We start from the raw sequence: 20,638 nt of genomic DNA on the forward strand, positions 1-20,638 counted from the left end.
CCTGTATTTTTTGTCCTTGGACTACCGGTACTACTAACTGTTAGAGAGTAAAGTTTTTTGTTGTACATGTACGACTGTTCGTCAGTAACTGCTCTTCACTTCATGCCACGAATACAATTTTACACGCGGCGATCGACAACAACTAAACTCTGCAGTCGAGGTTAGCATTGTTGTTTTCCTGAAAATGCAAATACGTTTGACCTTGCATGACCTGCCCGATCCCTAGCTCCTCCTCCCATACAGTCTAAAGGGCCGTTCACACTGGAGCGGTTTTGCGGCAGCGGCAGCGGCAGCGGTGCGCCGCAAAAATCACTCACGTGTTGTACCTGTACAACCGTTCACACTGGAGCGGTAGCGGCGACTTTTCAGAGCGGCAACCGCAAGCGGTTTTCTCGAATCGCTCTGCTGAGCGCTAGTCTGCCGCTGCGGCGAGGTTGCTATTGACCAATCATAATAGAGTACAGTTCGTGACGTTATTATGTGTGTGGGGTCATAAACTTTAGCTTGAAAAAGATCAGAGTCTCGCGAAGGTGCAACTCGTCGGTCGAAGAGCGGAACGAAGACGTCCAGAAAAGACAACTTTTGTACAATAAACTCAATTATGTTCACAAAAACACTCCTGAGGAAAATATCGAATTGGAGACCATTGATGATGAAATCGGGCTAAATGGTAAGTTGCTCATTTTGTTTTCTCAAGGTTTTGCCATTTGTTTCGACCCTTGACAGCGGTCACTCTCTTGCAGAGGCTACATTGCAGATTGTAACTTTCCACGTATTTTGCCATAGACGCAGACTCGCCTGCGAAAGAAAGCAGTCTATCAATGTCACAGTCCCATATACGCCTATCTATGTCTGATATATAGTCTAGTATTCTGCCAACGTGGTACTGAAACCTTGAAGTCTAGAGTAGATCTAGAACTACTAGGTCCAGTAGGAGCACTCCTACTATCCGACTAGTCCCACATCTGACCTACTAATGATCAGTAATGTATGGGGTCCATGATAGATGGGAAGGGCTTCTCATATGATAAATGGACCACAATATGGTCGATTGTATACCGGTATAGGCAGGCGGTAGGGCCTGGCCTAACCCCGGGACGCTCCGTATACACAGTTACACACTGTGGGTGTTGGGGCTGGTCGCAGTTAGGCCTGGCCCTAACATCCTCATAAAAAAAGAACAGGTTACGTAGACGTATACAACCTATTTAACGTTACAATATGCTTCTTAGTAGACCAGACACTCTAACGTGAGATATATTTGATACATTTTGAATTGTTTCTAATAAAATTAAAATAATGTAGAAAATCTAGGTCCTATACCTTGGGATTTTTTTTTTTTTTGAAATAGAAAGTACTGGTACCCCCTGGTAAATTCATAAGTAAAAATTTGGCATTAATTAGAGCTAATACTGGGAAAAAATGGTCCATAAACGGCAAATAAATTCAAATAAAAACAACACTCAACAGAAACACCTAGCCTCTAGGCCTCATACTATACTGTAATATTTAATTGTATTTAAAATTTTGATACTCGTTTACAAAGTATTGCATGGTCAAGCACCTGGTTATTTATCAGAATTAATATCAATGAAATCACACTCATATTCTCATAATTTACGAAGTACACAGGATAAGTTGCTTCTAAAGCAATTTCACTTAAAAACTAAAGTAACTTTAGGGGATTGTGCCTTCAGCTGTGCTGCTCCAAAACTTTGGAATAAATTACCTGAGAAACTGAGGAAGGCATCATCAGTTGTTGTCTTCAAATCTTTATTGAAGACATATCTTTTTTCAGAAGCCTTTGATTAATTTGTTATTTATTTTTCGTGTGTCTAATCAGTGACAGGAGCTCTGTTACATCACAGCACAGTAGAGTATATTTACATACCTAGCTGCGCTATACAAATTTGTCTAATTATTATTATTATTATTATTATTGTTAACGGTAGACATAGTTCTAGACTCTAGTCTAAAGTTTCTAGACCTAACGTGCATTAGGCCCTAAAAAAGGTATGTTCTGGGTATTGACTCTGCCTCTATACAGGCCTAGATCTAGGTCACCTACTATGTAAGTGTTTCTGTACTGCCATACTGCCCCCGCACTGGTATAAATGCATACACATAACCACAACTTTGTCCATTGGCATTGGCATGACAAAGACGATCTAGACCACCCTACTTGAATTTACTTGCGTTCAGTCTTGCAGTGAGTCGCATCATCAGACAGGCAGTGAAGGAGGACTGATTTGTCTTGTTAGAAAGTGAATCAAATCCTCTCAGGCTGAGTCTGACCAAGTTAAGGATAATGTTTTAAAATCACTTTAACTGGGGAAACTGTACTGTAGCTGGTAAGCATACGTATCCATTATCTTGTCTTGCCTTTCCAAAGATGCCCACATTTCCCACAATGAATAGACTTGGACGGTTTCTTCAATGTATGGTAAGGGTACCAGTTATCGGCAGGGTACATCAACACCATGCGTATCATGTCTGTTTGCGTATAGAACAAAAAGATACGCGTGGGATTAAGTGCCATTTTATAGCTATGAAAACAGTAACAAAGAAACGAAAATCAAGCCAACAAAACAAATTAAACACGTTTCAGTTACACATCCACTCGATAAGAACGCATGACTATGAAATTCACATGTATTAACTATGGAGGGAAGGGGTGCAGATCGTGAGGTACCCCTTTTCAGCCACGCGAAGAAAATGCATCGCACGCAGTAAAATTGCATAATTTTACAACAGAGATTCGGAATCAACAGAACGGTCACAAGATTTGAAACTGCAGTATTTACAGCTTATTTGAGGAAAAACTTGGGTGAATTTGTTTTATGCTTTTGCAATAAACGAGCTGCAAATTCATAGGGTGCCGATAGGTGGTACCCTCATTCATACAATTTAAATGCCAGTGATGCAGTGGTTAGTTAATTGCTGACCCTTGACAGATTGTATCAAGGATTGAAGCAGCCACTACTTCTTCTGGGAGGCTGTGCTAGTCCTTTGTGTTCCTCGGTAGGAAAGACGACCCTCTGTATTGTGTTCTGCAGGTAATTCAGTGCGTTAATTCATGTTGGTAACAATACCAAATGTATATTTTCATGAATAGTTTCATTGATATAAGCACTTGGCATTTTAGTAGCACTTACACTGTACTGCAAAATGAGCAATTTAAGAGCAAAAATCAGATATCAAAAGTTCAGACAATCAATTCCTGCATGTGGTGTTGGTTATGGGAGTGAAGGGCTAAGGTGCTTTTTAAGAGAGACCTGTTTATATTACATTTTCTTTGTGCTGAGTAAAAAGTTCCCCATATTTATGTAAGGAAATAATGTTATAATGAATTGTACATGTATAACACATCATTTGTATAACACCTCACTTGTATGAATATCATTTACCCTCAGGTAAACAGTGATTGAATCTGCTTCCCTCCTATTCAGCGAATGCGGAAAGACCATGCAAAGGAGGCTGCATCCCTGACCAGGCTTTGATGCAAGCTCACTCATTGACTGGAAAGCTGTGAGTTTCAGCTTTCAGGATTTACTGAAAGTGCATTATTCAAAAGATTGACATTCTAGGTACATGTGGGAGGAAAAAAACAACAACTTTATTTTGGAAGTGATGGTACATGTATTGTACCGTACCAGATAATTCTAATGACAACACAGGTACATTATTTTGTATGTCACCTAGAACTAAAGAGTGAACTTAACTTAAGAATGAAATTTCTGTGAAGGCACATCTTTTAATCTTTACCCTGCCCCTTCATTCAAGGAAATGTATGTATGTAGATTCTTCTCTTTCTTTATAATGGATATGGCAACATCCCATACATTTGACAGGTATGACAATATGCAGCGTGGACCAATCATCATTTTAATAGTGTATATTATGGTGTACCATAGGTGCCTAGGTCTAGTAATTGGCCCATACCAATTTAATCAGTTTGAGAGGACATGAACATGCAAGTCAAATGTAACTTTGAATGTAAAATTGTCTGTCATTTTTATTTTATTTATTCATTTTTTTTTTTTGGGGTGGGGGGTGGGGGGGGGGGGGTGGTCCAAAAAAAAAATGACTTAAGACAAAGTTACACTTCTTTGCAAAGATAGTTCTGTTAAGCTAGACATGGGAAAAAACAAACAAACACACAAATAGCACCATGAAGGCCAGAATTGTGTGAATTGTTCTGTTGTGATCTGTATAGCTTTCTTACAGGCCTGTAATACCTCCCCATTCCCTTCTGAAACAATTTTGCCCCCCTGTTTCCAGATATCATGTTTGACTCACTCCTGCATGTGCATATAGTAGATCTTCAGCTTTAAAGAATGACCTTCTGATCTTGGTCACTCTTGCTCCTAGTTTACTGCAGTTGCTAGTAAATACATCATAACATGATACAAAAGTACTGGAAATATCATGTGTATAAAGGCGTAAGAAAATAGTGCACATCAATATGTCTTCAAAATTTTTACACTGTTTCCATATATGTCTGCCTTTTTCGTTCGTCCAGGAAGGACTGTTTTAAATACTCATATGTGGTCAACACAGAACATCCGCAGTCACAGCCCTTCATCCTTCTTATTGGAGAAAGCAAATTATACCCTCTTCAGGTACATGTATCTGCAGTTGTGGAGCACAGGGCACAGTCCTCAAGGCATTGTGGGTGCAGGTGATATTGTCTTCAAGTTGATCTTCGTTCTAAATTGCAACTACTGGCCACATTGCTTGGCGGTGAGACAATTTTAAAAGGGACTCCTGTACAAACAAGGAGGATTTGAAACTTTTGCATCCATCACTTATTTTCTAAATTTGCCGAGTCAACCATAATGAAACCATTTATTTATCATCTCCACCCTTCCCGTATCAAGTCTGCATAATAAAACAGCATTTGCTTGAGAAGTACATACAATGTTATAGGGAAATAGGCACTGACCCATTAATTGTGATCTCCTCATAACAGTGACCATGTTTAATATTTCACAAGCCATTTGCCATTTGGATATTGTATTTTGACTATACACCTGGCCAGTACCATGTATGAATGATAAGGTACCTTTATATTGATACTATTAGTGGTCAATGCTTCTTTGAAACATGTATTCACTTTTCAAGGAGTTAGTTTTACTTTATATGATTATGTAGACAAGTATCGAATATGTGAAAAGCTGCTAATTCCATTATTACACACCACGCCCACACATAGTGTGTACAAGTTGACAAGGGATGTATAGAGCACCAAACTGTGACATTGCCATGGAGACTAGTTCTAAATGACCTCACCTGGCCTAAATATCTGTCAACACTATTGTTGCTAACCATGCTTGCACCTGGTTCCAACCCAAGTTACAACAACTCTCTTACTTTTTTAGGAGTTGACCTAGAACTTGGCATTATGTGGTATTTAATTAATGTGTTGCCATGGTAATGAAAAAAAAAATCTATAGAAAATTTAACCAAGATACTGTGGATCAAACTACATTGTACTTTCAGTCTTTATAATGTGAATGGTAATTTGAAAACACAAGATATACTTGTCTTCAACTGGCATCCTTCATGTATCACTTGAGTAGTGAAGATGTACCCCAAGCAATTTCATCTACTATGTTCGTAAGAAGTGATCAAGTTCTTCATGATTATCATACAAGGCAGGCTATTGTGTATCACTTCGCAGTTAGAACTCGACTCAGGAGAAATGTGATAGCATAATACATGTACAGGTCCACAACACAAGAATTCTTTGCATTGCTCCCAGGTAGGCCAGTAGCAAACATACTATTCAAAAATGTGATGAAATTCCACCTTTGTCACTATGTACCTACATAGTACCTGTCACATGTGTGTATTTGACTTTGGAGTATGGATGCAATATTGTATTATGCTGCATGGCAATGACTAAAATAATCAGCAGTAGACCAAGCACTTTATAGTGTACCTGAAGCATGTTACTACAGATTTTTGAAAGCTTCAAATTTATCTTGAAACCCAAATCTATAAATGTTGACATGGCATCGAATATTATTTTCATTACATGTATAATCTTGAATACTCAGTTTGTACTTTCCTTGCATTAAATTAGTATTTGATGTCAGATAACTCATAACAGGTCATTGCATTATATGCGTAATATGTTGCTATTCTGTTTGCTACTTGATTTGTTATCGGACTAGCTAAATTGAACCATGTAAGCACCTAGGTGCCCATTTTTGTTGTATTCCTTTACTTATCCTGATTTTCTTGTGTTTGTAACTTCAATACATGTCCATATCATTGTAAATCTCAAGCCTCATCCACCCCTATGTATCCGCTCTTTCTTGCTCACTTCATTTGATGAACTCTGTACTGCTCTTTTCTCTCAATCCTATTCTCTCCTATATTTTTCCTGTCCTACATGTATGTACATGCATATCTGAGCAATTGCCCCAGAGGGCAATTACCCCCTGGCTAAATACTGGTTAGTGGTAAGGTAAGAGTAAAGATTAGGGTTAGGATTAGGTCAAGGGTTAGGAGTTTGGGTTAGGGTTGGGATTAGGTTCAGGATTAGGATTAGAACCAGGGGATGGGTCCGGGGTAATTGCCCAGGGGGTAATTGCCCTAGACCCATGTACATGTAATACAACTACTTTTTGTTTCTTATTACTGAGAAAGATTGGTCCTTATGAGGTTTGAAAGTGAAATGTAAACGACTGATTTGTTTTATGTTGTCAAGTATGCATTTCTGCTAGGAATTTGCACTGAATTATTTCTTTTTTTCAGATTTAGGAGATGAGAATAATATGCTTATAGAAAATTGGTCCAAGATACAAATTAAATTGGTGTTAATTATCATACATGTACTTCAATCATTCATAAAATCCAGTACCATACTACCATTACTGTATTGTTTTGACAACTCATGTCTATCCATTCAGATTTAAAAGTTGCTCATACAGTGTCAGATCTCGTGAATTTTCATTTTACATGTACATGTGAATGTGCTATATTACTTCCCTTCGCAAATGTTAACAGTATATGTATACACTGTACTTTATTTCTGCAACAGACTGCCATATTAGATCACATCAAATGAGATTGTATGTTTCAACAATTGTCCTGAATTAGTGTCTCAAGTGCTAAATTTGACATGTGTGGTTTGTATTAGTGTATGTACATTGCTTGATGTGTATTTCGAGTGATGTTTGTCATTTACCGACATAAGTTGGTTAAAATTCCTGTTAACTAATATTTTCATTCGGTGGTTAAATTTCAAAGAAAAGATTTAGTGCAATTCCACAAAACTTGCTTAAGATAAAACCGACCTCAGTTGGCTTTTGATAATCACTTTACTCAACAGTTGTGTGGTTCACCTGGAAATCGACTGTCTGTTAAAATGCTATCCAGATTTCTGAAAGCGTAGATTTGATGGTGTAATACAGATGTATGAATTTGAAATCCAAACTGAGATCGTGCGTGTGTGTGTGTTTGTGTGTAGTTTTTGTTTTTGTTTGTTTGTTTGTTTGCTTTTTCTAAGAGGATGCAAAGCTGCCATTAATTTCTTCCCCATGCATGATATAAAACACATGTTGTGGAGAGTGAAAATGCTACTCTTGTTTTTCCATAGCTGGGAGTACAGTATGTGAGTGAGTTTATTATGGGCCTTTGGATTACATTATACTCTACATACGTAGATCTAGTAGATTTGAGTAGGCGAGTGAATGGTAGGCATATTCCCTAAAACATCCCCTCACCTTTTTAATTACACTTCCAGAAAGAGCGTGAACTGTGACAGAAATCAAATCAAACATTACATTTCATCCATATAGAGTTCATCGTAAATAATAATAATAATACAGTATACATTTAATGTGCCAATTCCACATGACTAACGTACTCAAGGCGCAGTAGGAAAAGTGAGTTATGAAGTACAAAAATCATTACACAAACATGCACATGAAAATGAATGACACAGTCATGATGATTTATATATATATATATATATATATATATATATATATATATATATATATATATATATATATCATAATACCGGTATACTATTCTATAGTAAAAGATTGGAATGACAAGTAAAGAAGTATGTTGCTGGTTTTTCTTTTTTTTTAAAGAGCTCATCTTTCATACAATTGACTACTTTGCCGACAACAGAAAAAACAAAATACTAGTCATTTTCTTATTAACATGAAACAAGATAAGATATCATTACTTTGGATGCTGACTAATTTTGTAAAAAAACACACAAAAAAACAACAAACAATAAAACAAAAACAAGGAAAATGTGACATCCGCAGATCATATTTGAGATATTGGGGTGCTAGATGTACACATTGTATGTACCGCCTTCTCAGTATATATGGCAGTGGTCCGATGCAACAATTTCTGCGTGCATACAAATACCAGTAACACAAGGAATATTTTGCAGTTTCATTGAACAGTCTGTGTTGAAAGTGTTTTTTTTTTTTTTAAGCAAAAAGTTGAAAAGCTGAGATTCCAGTACTGATTGTCCAATAGTCTCCTTTCATGTTACGCATCCTTGATTTCCTTTATTGTTTGTTTCGTTTTGGAAAAGTGATTTTGTAAATTCTCAGATCCACGGGGAATGTATTCACGGTATCCATGTGCATGATAATTATGTAATTGATTACTAGTAAACTGCAGGTGCCCAAGGGCAACAATCTAATTTGCATATTACGCGCGGCAAACCGCTCCAGTGTGCACAGCGTGCCGCTGCGGCAGAGTTTAGCGGCAAACCGCCGCCGCTGCCGCTGCCGCAAAACCGCTCCAATGTGAACGGCCCTTAACTGTTACAGGTACAGTACCCTGTGTGTGTGTGTGTACCTAAAAAGGACCACTGACTCCGGTACACACTGTACTGCGAGCGCTTGCACCTGTACCTACCCGTACCCGATCGAGTCTATCATCGATTACACTGATTACACCAGTAGGAGATAGGAACGAACTTTTCAGTGAGTGCTTATGATATACACGAACATACCCACACACACACCCAGTAAATGTACGTAAGTGCCATAACATTTCAAGTGCACTACACGAAACCAACACTCAAGCAAACAAAACTCGGGGGAATGTCAAATGGTGTTTAGTTCACTCCACACACGCAGTGGGATCGGTTAATCAGCACCGTTTGTTCTACACTAGATCTAGGCCTAACTCGCCGCGGTGGTGTTCGTTGATGAAGCCATCGGAACGGATTGGAAGCTCGAAGGCAGGGAGGAGTGGCCGATGAATGACACAGTCACCAGAGTTGACGTCGCGTCTCAGTAGTGTTTAGACTATCAACTCGCCATTTGGAAGATAGTGGATCGAAGGGGACAAAAATGCCGGGAATTCAGCTTCTTCGCTTAGAAGACGCCCAAGATGACTCCCCTCAGGTGAGTGACAGTCAACGATACCAGTGTAAAATTAATCGGGGTTGTTTACAACTGGAGTGTTGTTTTGCCTTGACTGTTGTTCCTTGCTACTAACTGCTGTACTGTGTAGATACGTGCTAGAAGAATTTACAAGAGTGTTGGTGCTTCCTACTTGTAGGCCCATGCATTGAAACATTTGTTAGTTGGTACTGCTTAAACTCTGGGAGCGGGAGGCGTTTTTTTTAAAGACGGCACAGATTGGGGCATGGCGCGTGTTAAACCTATGGGAAAAACGTTGGGTTAGGGTTTTTGGTTATGGTTAGGGTTAGGGTTAGGGTTAGGGTTGGGGTTAGGGTTAGGGTTAGGGTTAGGGTTTGATGGTTAGGGTTAGGATTAGGATTAGGGTTAGGTTTAGGCATAGGGTCCCCGATAAATTTGTAGTTTCCCCAATCTGTGCCGTCTAAAAAAAACACGCGAGCGGGAGTGCAGTTGTCAATGCACAGACCAATCGCAATGTCTGCAGATTTCATCAGATCCAATGAGGTTCAGATGTTGAAGCTGCTTACATTGCATTGCATTGATGGTTCACAGTCACACACAATGAAATTCTCTGAGACAGTTGTTAACTATTGAAAGCAAAACTATAGAACTAAAGTGCCAAGGTTAGACCTCCCATGCCAAAATTTGACCACACGCAAATGCATCGAACAAGCTAGGATACGGATAGGTAGGGCCTACATGTAACTAGGCAGCCCAGTTGCACAGCGTACTAACATCGTCTGGTTGGGCTACTAAACCACACTAAACAGTTAGTAATGCCGTACGTGGTTGGACTGGACAAGTTGTGGGACCGGACTAAAAAATTTCTTCCACAACCACAATAAAATCCCATAAAATAAGCATAAAATACAATGGCTTTTGAATAAATATTTTATACCAATTTTTGAGGTTACTTCTCAAAGCAGAATTCGGCAATTTGTTTCACGATTTGTCAACCAGAAGAAGTGCGCAATATTCTATCACACGCGCCGGGCGATGTGAAACTTGTGCGCGTGTTTAAGTCAGAAACAACAAACTTCAGTGTTACCAGTAATCCATTCCCATAGACAATACACGGAGGCTGGCTACAACGTTCAAAATATATTTGCAAGGGTTTCAGTTATGTTCTCTAATTATGACATAAATTGATTTTGTTCGCTTTGCTTTGGAAGAACTGTTAAAGATAATATAAAGTTTTGGTACCTCAAAAGTTTCCCTGAATTTCCTTCTCTTAGTTTGTGTTTCAGGTTAAAGTACCTTTCATATGGTGACATGACATTTGCTCCTGTGAAAATTGCTCCTGTCTTATTTTGTAGGTCTAGTTTGATGTTAGGATTAGGATTATGGTAAGAGTTATATTTGTGGGTAGGTTTTATGTTTGGCTTAACGTGCAGATACTTCGTGGGAGCATTTGTCGCGGGAGCAAATGTCATGGAACCCTTTCATATACAGCTTGTAACTAACACTGTGAGACTTACTCGCCCCAAAGTGCTCTCATGTCTTAGTAATCATGCAATTAACTGCGACCAGCAGCCCCATACGCATAACGTAATGGGGCTTCGCATTGTAGCTTTCAGGATCATGACAGATTTAGTATCGCGGGTAAATATCAACTTAAAATTCAAAAATTTCTTCACTTTGAAGACTTACCAATTAGGTTGAAGTATTGAAAACAGGCTTCGGGCAACGTTTGGTTCTGCCAATAGTCCCTTTCTGTTCGAATTGATGACTGAATGTGACTCGGTCGAGAGGACCTTGGGAGAGCTACATACACTGAATACTACGGCCAGCGCATGTGCACACATCACATGCGCACAAATTTCAAATCCATGAACGGATAAGATGTTTGTGTGCGCATGCGCTGGCCGTAGTATTGGGGATATTTACCCACGATAATAAATCTGTCATGATCCTGAATGCTACAATGCGAAGCCCCATTACGCTATGCGTATTGGGCTGCTGGTCGCAGTTAGCTATGCGTATGGGGCTGCACGCTGCTGGTCGCAGTTATCATGCAATAATGGTTTCGTACAATACGTGTACTACCTCGCCGTCGAACAGCGGCGGCTCTGGTACGAAACCATTATTGCATGATTACTAAGACATGAGAGCACTTTGGGGCGAGTAAGGCTGCGTTTATCTAAAAATTTTCTGAGGCAGAATCACGATCCTAAACGCATTTGGGGAATTTTCAGGGTTAGATAAAGGCAACCGTGTTTTCAAACGCATTTAGGAACGCCGTTTTGAAACGCCTTTCAAAGGGCGTTTTGAAACACGTTTGAGACCACGATCGCCGTTCTGTGAGTAGATAAACGCAATGCCGTTTTGAAACGCGTTTATATCTCAAGGTCAAATCCCAGCTGTTTCCGGTTGTGCTCTCAACCCATTATTTGTGTGTGACTGATGAGGCAGGTTTGGTGGTATGCAGTTGACCTTTACTTCCTGGGTCGAACGGCACAAAGTAGCTGCCCAGTGACAACACTTGAATCGCGATTGTATGATGGTTAGATAAACACGGCACCCCGAGAATCGCGTTTCAAACCACGTTTGCAAACACCTTTCCAAATGCGTTTGGAAACTTGATTCTCTCTCTAAAGTTAAAACTTGATTCTCTCTCTAAAGTTAGATAAACACAGCCTTAGTCTCACAGTGTTAGTTATATGAAAGGTACTTTAACCTGAAACACAAACTAAGACAAGGAAATTCAGGGAAACTTTTGAGGTACCAAAACTTTACATTATCTTTAAGTATCATTTTCAGAACCTCATCATTGTGTATTGGAATATTTTTATTGAGAATGGCAATGTGAAAAATTCATCTAAATCTCAACTTCTTAAGTGTCCGGGTACACGGGTGCTGTTCGTTATTCCGAAGGTTCGCTATTCCGAAGGGTCGTTATTCCGAAGGGTCGTTAATCCGAAACACACAAATTCCCTGTACCTAGAGGTTCGTTAATCCGAACATTTGTGGCGTTATTCCGAAGGTTCGTTATTCCGAAGAATCGTTAATCTGAAAATGAAATTCGGAACAATGAACCTTCGGAATAACGAATCTTCGGACTAAAGAGCCTTCGGAATAACGAACATTCGGAATAACGAGCTGTAACTGGGTACACAACCCCCCATCATACTACTTTACGTTTTTTTAATACATAATGTAGCAGGCAATTGAATTTTGGATGCCATTATATTTATGGTTGAATCATGGGCGGCTTGCTTTATATCATTATCAGTTCATTAAGACATTTAGTCTTTGTGCGTGTTCATGCGTACCCCCACACTGCCAACCACGCACAGAGCTACCAAGTCTCACACATTGTGAGTGAGACTCAAGCATTTAGGGTCTGTCTCACGATCTCACACATGACACCCATTTTTCTCACGCATTAGGAGCATAGCTTAAAGGATTAAAGTGAGAGTTAAAATTGAAGGCGTATTTCCCTTTTGTCTTTCAAAATAAGTAATAAATAGTTATGGGTACTTAAGTACATGCACCAGCTTGCACCATTAAGAGCTAAAAATTGAAAAAGCTCCCTACCGTGGGAGGGCGGACACCCAACTCCCACACCCTCCCCTCGCTCAGTCGCTTCGCTCCCTCGCTCACACACATGCGCGCGCGCCGGGATGCTGAGTCATGAAAATCTTACTCATAAAAATGTTTTGAACTTGGCATCTATGCACGCATGGCACATACATATGTAGCGCACAGCCGGCAGCCACAGGCCGGGGGTCCATCCATTCCATATGTCAGTGATGTATGAGTTTGACTTGCAAATGCTAGCATATAATACCTGTTATCTGGCTTCACACCAATGTCCAAACCAAAAAAATGTTCAAGTTTCTTGAACATTTTTATGCGTGCAGCATTAATATTATTTTTCCAATTTTTTTTTTCTATCGCTTTCACAACACAGTTTTTGACATTTTCACCAGCAGTCTAATGACATACTAACAGTAAATTTGAGACTGAAAGATCAGTCTGTATTTTATAGCCAGGGATATGTTCTATCTATAGAGACTATCTATGTCTTCATGGAATCCCTTTCCTATACAGACTGAAGGCTCTGATAAATGCGATGCTGTTGTAGCACAGAAACAATGTAATTGCCTATTAATGGCTGCATTTATCGGTGATCAGTTATCACCAGCATACAATAGCATGTCAACAAGCTGGTAGCTGTGTCTTTCCATGAAAATTATCAAAATTTTTGATATGTCAAACAGCTGGTGAGTCCAATGTATTTATCAAAGGTTGTTTATTACTATTTACTTTGTAAGTGCCATCAGGGAATTCTTTGTTCATGAATGAATAGGTTAGGTTCATTTGTTTGTGTGTTGTACTGTGTTGTGACGATTTTTATTGTGTTTATTACCTCCACCAAGGGAGGAGGTTATGTTTTCGTTACCGTTGGTTTGTGTGATTGTTTGTTCGTTTGCTTGTTTGTACAGACTGTATGTCCGTGTGCAAAATAACTAAAAAAATAGTTAACAGATCGTGATGAAACTTGCAGGAAAGGTTGAAAATGACACAAGTAACAAACGATTAACTTTTGGTGGTGATCCAAGAATTTTGGGGGAACTTATGAAGGATTTTTTATATTCTGGCAGGTAGGGTCAATGAACTTGGAAGTTCAGGCTGCGCGTATTTGAGGTTTGCATGCGCGCACTAAAGTGCGTGCTCTAATTCTGCTAGGGCGAGGCGCACCCCGCAGCTGAGGGTTTATGACGTAACAAAGGCTTCTATATTGGGGAATTGGGCTACTTTCAGCACACAATGCTATTTATGAGTGGAAATCACTGCATCTCTATGGAAGAACAAGATCAGTGGTGAAAATGATTTGCATGCTTGGCGGAGGTCTGCGCTCTCAGAGCGCTTCTCTAGTTGTATTGTTTATTGTATATTGTAGATTTGATAGTGCAATTCCAGCTTGTAAGTTGTTTTTTTTTTGTACTTTGTTTTTATATTCCCTTAGTGAGTACTATTCATTAAATGATGGTGCCAACCAATCCAATTTATATTATAAGCAAGTATGGGCCATGTTTGTTTCATACCTTCTGGGATTTCCTTCTATTTTCAATTTTAAAAGAGATCATGACATGAGAAGATTCATTATGCCTCATATGAAGGTATGTTTCTTTTTTTCATCATACATGTAGATTAACAGGCTTTATCATATTTATATGTTTAATAAGTCAGGATCAATTAAGAAAGATGATGGGTGCATGGGAAGTGTACTCTATGATAGCCTCAAGAGTGTATAATTTGTATATAAGTATAAAACAAGTCCCAAAGCTGAATAACTCTTCCCCTTATGGTTACAGACACCACACGTTAGACAAAGTGGAATAATTATAAAATTCCAGGTCTAAGTAATGATGAATCACTTTCTTTAGCCACTTTTCAAGCAAGAAGGTTTGAATGTTTTATTGAGCGTACACATGATACTTCTCTTCTTCAGTGAAAGATGGTATAAATCCTTTACCTGTATATGTATTTCACCTGCAAAATGTCTTCCTAGACACATCACAGTAGTGTACAGGCACACGTCATACATTCTGTATGTGGGATTATTGGTAGAACGCTGATTACTAAAGCTGTAAAGGTGTACTATTTGACTATAGCAGTGAGCACTCTTAGCACCCGCTGACCATTGCTTTATTGTATAGCTCCTCATGATTGACACAAACACAAAAAAGGAGGCTGGAGTAGAAGGGCTTTGCTCTGTGGCATATTTCTTTGGATAATATCTGCCCCTTGTGTGTGTGTCCTTAAAACTGTTGAATGTAATTTTATCTTTCTTTTTGTATTTTTGTAAAAATCTAAAGTTTATTGATAATGTTGCCACAATACCTTCAACTTGCAATGATTACAAACATATTGTACAATTGCAGTTAATAGGGGTCTACTAAACCAGCAAACTGGGCCTGTTGATACTGCCCAGTTAGATTTTGCTCTATTGAGCTCAACTGTGTTCACTGTAGCCAGTCTGAGGGAAGCATCTTTGTATCAATAAATGTTAGAATGACCATTTCTGTTGAGTTAATACTCTGCTTTTAGAAGAAGGTGTAGTGGTAAATTGTATGAATCAGAATAGTGTAGGATGTTGTATCTCCCATAAGTAGGACATCTTTTTGATGCCCCATGTGAAAGACATACATGTAGGATAAGAATGTTTTTAAATGCAGTAGTTTGGTGCATCTTGTTGGTTATTGAACCACAGGGCATCCATCCCGTATGTGAAACAGACCTGCACTATTAACTATGAAGTTACAATGATGTAGCTTAAAGGTACTATAGAATTAGTGGTTGAGGTGGGGATTCATGTTTTGAACATTCCTAAGTGAGATAATGAGAAACCTCTTATGAAATATGAAAGAGCATGTGATTTTAAGACGAATTCAACGTTTATTTGACGAAAATTTTTTTTTCAAATGGCTGAGATATCCCTAAAAGTGATAATGATAAAAGGCGACATGCCCCACCTTTATTAGGATCTCTTTGTTTCACCTTGTTTTTGGATATCTCAGACATTTCAAAACCGATTTTCATCAAATAAACTTTCGATACCCCTAGAATTGCATGCTCTTTGACATCTCATAGAGTGGTTTCTGAATATCTCACAAAACGTTAAAAGCTAAATCCTCACCCCGACCAGAACTGTACACACCCTTTAATATTCAAGTTACAATAAATGCTTACATGTACATGTATACCTGTATAATATTCAGATCCATGTAGTCGTATAATTCTTTGCTGGTAAAGGTAACCAAAAATAGTTGGAATCTTATTATAGGGGAAAGTTGTGGGTCGGTTCTTTCTGTACTCGGGGTAAAGTACATGTTGTCTTTATCATAGTCAGGTGTTTGACCATGTTTGAGGTTAGAACTGAGCTTTACTATGAATACCTGCTTTAAAGGTCCAGTTTACCTTTGGGACTTTCAGTCATTTGAAGAATGTTCAAGATATCGCCTTTCATGCATATGTGTAGGTCTGTTGTACCACAAAACACCCTCCCATATAAAAGTTTTGCAATAAAGCCTAAGATATCACGAGATGTCAGTATTTTTCTCTATAAACCGTAGCAGTATACGGTTTAATCTGGAAACATTTTTTATTATAGCTATTGTTCACATTTTCTATACTTAACAATACTTAGCATCCATTGTAGTAATTCAAATTTTCACAGTGGTTGTTTCTACCCCTAACTCACATTTTAGAACTATTTTAAAGCACTAATGCTGAGTTTTTGTTTCATCTGCAAATGGTAAATTATGCCTTTGATGTTGTTTGCTGTATACTGTAAGGAACTGGTACTTATTGATTCGTGTACATACGTGTCCTAAACTTCATGTAAGATGTGGGTAATAAGTTATACAATGTAGTTAAATACCCTGAAATTTTATTCAGATTGATTTTCTATTTTTAAAGTTATCATTGCAATGGTTCCCATTGTATTTTTTGTGTTTTGGTTTTTTTTTGACATGCGGTATAATATGGACAACCACGCTTACCTGATATTTCTGTTTCAATATTTGTTTCTTTTTTTTTTTTCAGGCAAGATCTCTGCTGAATATTTTTGAAACAGATGCTCTCCAGCTAAACAAGTACATGCAGAGTCTTCTAGAAGTCTGCAAGAATGTTGTTGACTGTGAGGTAAGCTGTACAATGGTCTGAGTACTGTTATATCAAAGATAACTTTGGGGTTTGTGACTTAATAGACACACAACAGAATTGTTGAACATGGTCCCTTATGCCACCATAATAATCATTGCACTTTTATGAAATTCTTACCCATTCAAATGCCTTGTATGCACTTCGAAAATGTCAAACTTGTTTTAATAGAACATGATTGATACAGGAAAATTAAGGAAAAGGAATTATCACTTGTATAACATTCATTTTTAAAATCATATCAAAGCTTTCTTTGAATTATTGATGCACAATGTAATGTATAACCAGTGGATGCCAAGTCCATGCCTAACTTGCCACCCTCCTCCAAAAAAGAAAGAAAGAAAGAAAGAAAGAAAAGAACAGATTGTCCCATTCACCAATATCAAGAGTATTTAGCATGTCACCTACCAAGGACATATGAATGTATTTAGGGAACAGAATTGACACATTAATGTAAAAAATGAGGTTCTCCAATACTTCTGTACTGTATTTCTTTTATTTTTCTGTAAAGCAAGACTACAAAAATCCATTACTGCAGCATATTTGAACTCATATTAGGTTAGATATGTGCAAGACGGATATATGGATTGATTGATTGACTCAGTGAGTAGTTGAGAATTGATGGATGGTCTGATTATTTTCATAAGCAATGTACTTTTATACCAGTTCAGACATAAATGTAAAATACATGTAGTTATGTGGTAAATTTTTAATCACTGGTAATCATTGAATGTGTTTTTTGTCCCTTCTCTGTTCCACAGAATGCACTGACAAAAGCTACACAATCTCTTTCAGAGAAACTTGGAGAGTTTGAAAATTGGGTAAGTGGTGTGTGATATTTCCACATGATACTTGCATTCAGCTTAATTATTGGCAACACGGCAGAACTACCAATTATTTGTTGTATAGTTCCTTTTGGATACACATGCAGACTTTTACGATATAGGTCGATTCAAGGTATTTTACAGTGCCAAAGTGCTGCACACTTCACATCACATTCTTGCAAAGAAAGAAAAATGTTACGCATTGCTGTGCAATACTTTTATCATCTACATCCATCATAGTGAGGGAAGGTTGGGAGTGGTGAAGAATTGTAGGGATTAACTTTGTAGAGATTGCCAAACAAACCAATTATAAAAGAAGTGATAGAAAATCACAAGAGCATATGAATAACATACCCAGGAAATAAGTACTGCTCATTGGTAGTGAATAAAAGTGTTTTTTTATCATTTAGATTAAAAACAAAAATAAATTCATATCACAAAAGCATCAGTGACAAATGTTGCATTTCTGTTTTATTTTCCTTTAAGATGTTAAGACATTAATGGAAAAATGATAATCAAAAATGTTTCAATCAGAGAATATTTCAGCCCATGTAAAGCTCCTGAGTGTGTGAAATGACAAAAGAAGTTGCATGCTACTCTTATCTGTAACTTTCCAAGTTTGAAAGATTGTACATGTGTATTTTAACATGAATCAGATATTAGTGTTTAAAATCTGGAAACATATATGATTCCGTGTAGGCCGTGGTTGTATTTTCTGTCTTTCCTTTGTGTGTTTGTGTGTGTGTGTGTGTGTTTTACTTGATCATCAGTGTGTAGTAGCCTCCATATTCATTTTTGTTAGGCTCTTTTTTTTTTAAATTATAAAACGTAAAAACCCTATATGCACAATTGAGTAATATGTAATCTGTCTCACTTCTGTCAACTGGTGCAGGGTTAGTGTTAAGTCCTAACAAGCATCTTGTGGCTTAATCTCAGACCACATGGGTATGAAGTGTGTTCTGTAAAGAATGCAGTAGTCACACGGGGGATTAGCCAAATGCACAGGGAGACATAGAACCCCTTTGTGGGATTACAGCTCCTTGGATGAGTGGATATGCAGTGAATGGCTGTGAAATCTCTGTGATGTTTGTTGAAAATCACCAACAATCACACAAATTTTTGCTTTGATTACTTTGTGTGAAATGAAGATCTATTATACATACAATATTTGTCATCACCCATCATAATGTGAAAATGAAAATTACATGTACACTGTAGGTAAAAAAATTTGTGCAGGGAAAAAGATAAGAAATTATTAAGCACAGATTTTATGAAGTGGAAATAGTTGTAGATGTAATATAGTGTGGCTGCTACATTTGTAAAGTAGTGTATACTGTAAAACATGATATATTCGCGGCATGAATTTTTCGCGAATTGGAGCCGATGACCTTTTTTGCGGCATGAAATTTTCGCGAACTGCCACTGGCATTCAATGCATATAGCGTAGACAAGAACTTTCGCGTGCATTTTAATTTCGCGAATCTTGCCGCTCGCGAAATTCGCGAAAATTTATCGTTTTACAGTACTTCCTTTGTTGTTATCAAGTATCCCCTGTTTGTTCTTATATTCAAGGTATAATGTGTACTACAGATCCTTTGACGAAGTGAAACTGTAGGATACTACAAACTGGGAATTTCAAGGAAAGTGTGTGATCACTTTAAACTGTGCCTGCAGACTTTGTCATTTGGTGTATCTTCTGCAAGGAATGGAGCTGTTGCTATTTATGTGCTGAGTGAAATGAGGCCCAGTGTATCTATGTCATACCAGGGTTTGAGAGGAGCTGAAATGAACCTGAGCAGATAGGATGCTGTTGTAATTGATAATGGGTACATTTACACCCCAAATGGGGAGCAGAGATTAAGAGAATTCTCAAGAATGTATTAAGCTGCCTGACTAATAGCTCTGTGTCCAATTTTCTCTAATTTACAATTGTACTAGAATAGTCTTAAAGAGTGTATTTAGTGCATACAGATAAATTTGTAAGGAGATGAGCATTCCGCTCCTTTTTTTTTTTTTCGTGGAAGTAGTTTTGCTGTTTTGTATAAAATTTTATAATGAAACCTAGTGTATCACATTAAAATTATATTTTTGTAGTCAGACAATGATGTCTTAGCTTTAGATTCTTAGTGTCAACATATGAAACAATTTCTTGTCATAAAGTCATAAGCCTTATGGAAGTATTCCTGATAATCTGAGATTATCAGGAATACTTCCAATTCATCCACAGACATACAGATTGTACACAAAGCATTTCCTAAAGATATTGTTTGATGGTGTAGCTCATGACATTACATACATGGAAGAAAGTGCCAGGAATAACAAAGATTGTAAAATTGTCCAAGTTCTAATACTACTTTATGGATGCAAGTATTGCAACCGTAATCCTTTACATGCCTAGGCACATGATACAACTGTAGTCTACAAGGTAGTTGCAACTGGCAGAGCATTTTTATTAGCGTTTGATAGTTAATTCACCACTCAAACCTGACCTTCTTGTTAGGTACATGTAGCCAGCCCATTTGGGTGTAACACTGCCCTCTGTCCAACAGGAAGGCCATGGTCACGCAATAGGGATTGGGGGAATTAGATAATCTATTTTCATGAACAGTTAATTTCAAGATAATTGTATTTGTCACTTGGCGAGGAAAGCAGTAAGTGGCATAATTTACATTGTACAAGTGTATGTGCCATGCAGTGCATGAAGCGCAGTCGATTTTAAAAGAGGGTTTA

The 20,638-nt window shown here is 38.0% G+C and overlaps 1 protein-coding gene across 1 annotated transcript in view; it reads left to right on the forward strand.

Annotated features, from left to right (window-relative positions):
• Positions 1-9,292: 9,292 nt before the first annotated feature.
• The window catches only part of LOC139721047 (DCC-interacting protein 13-alpha-like), a 38,537-nt gene continuing 27,191 nt past the window's right edge, over positions 9,293-20,638 (forward strand). The window contains exons 1-3 of the mRNA XM_071632376.1: positions 9,293-9,395; positions 16,968-17,066; positions 17,846-17,905. Coding sequence (XP_071488477.1) covers positions 9,342-9,395; positions 16,968-17,066; positions 17,846-17,905 — 213 coding nt within the window. The 5' untranslated portion in view covers positions 9,293-9,341. The remainder of the gene's footprint in view (positions 9,396-16,967; positions 17,067-17,845; positions 17,906-20,638) is intronic.

Source organism: Diadema antillarum, unplaced genomic scaffold, assembly GCF_040938485.1.
Source record: "Diadema antillarum isolate AM-2024a unplaced genomic scaffold, OU_Dant_1.0 scf00000137, whole genome shotgun sequence".
Taxonomy (NCBI): domain Eukaryota; kingdom Metazoa; phylum Echinodermata; class Echinoidea; order Diadematoida; family Diadematidae; genus Diadema; species Diadema antillarum.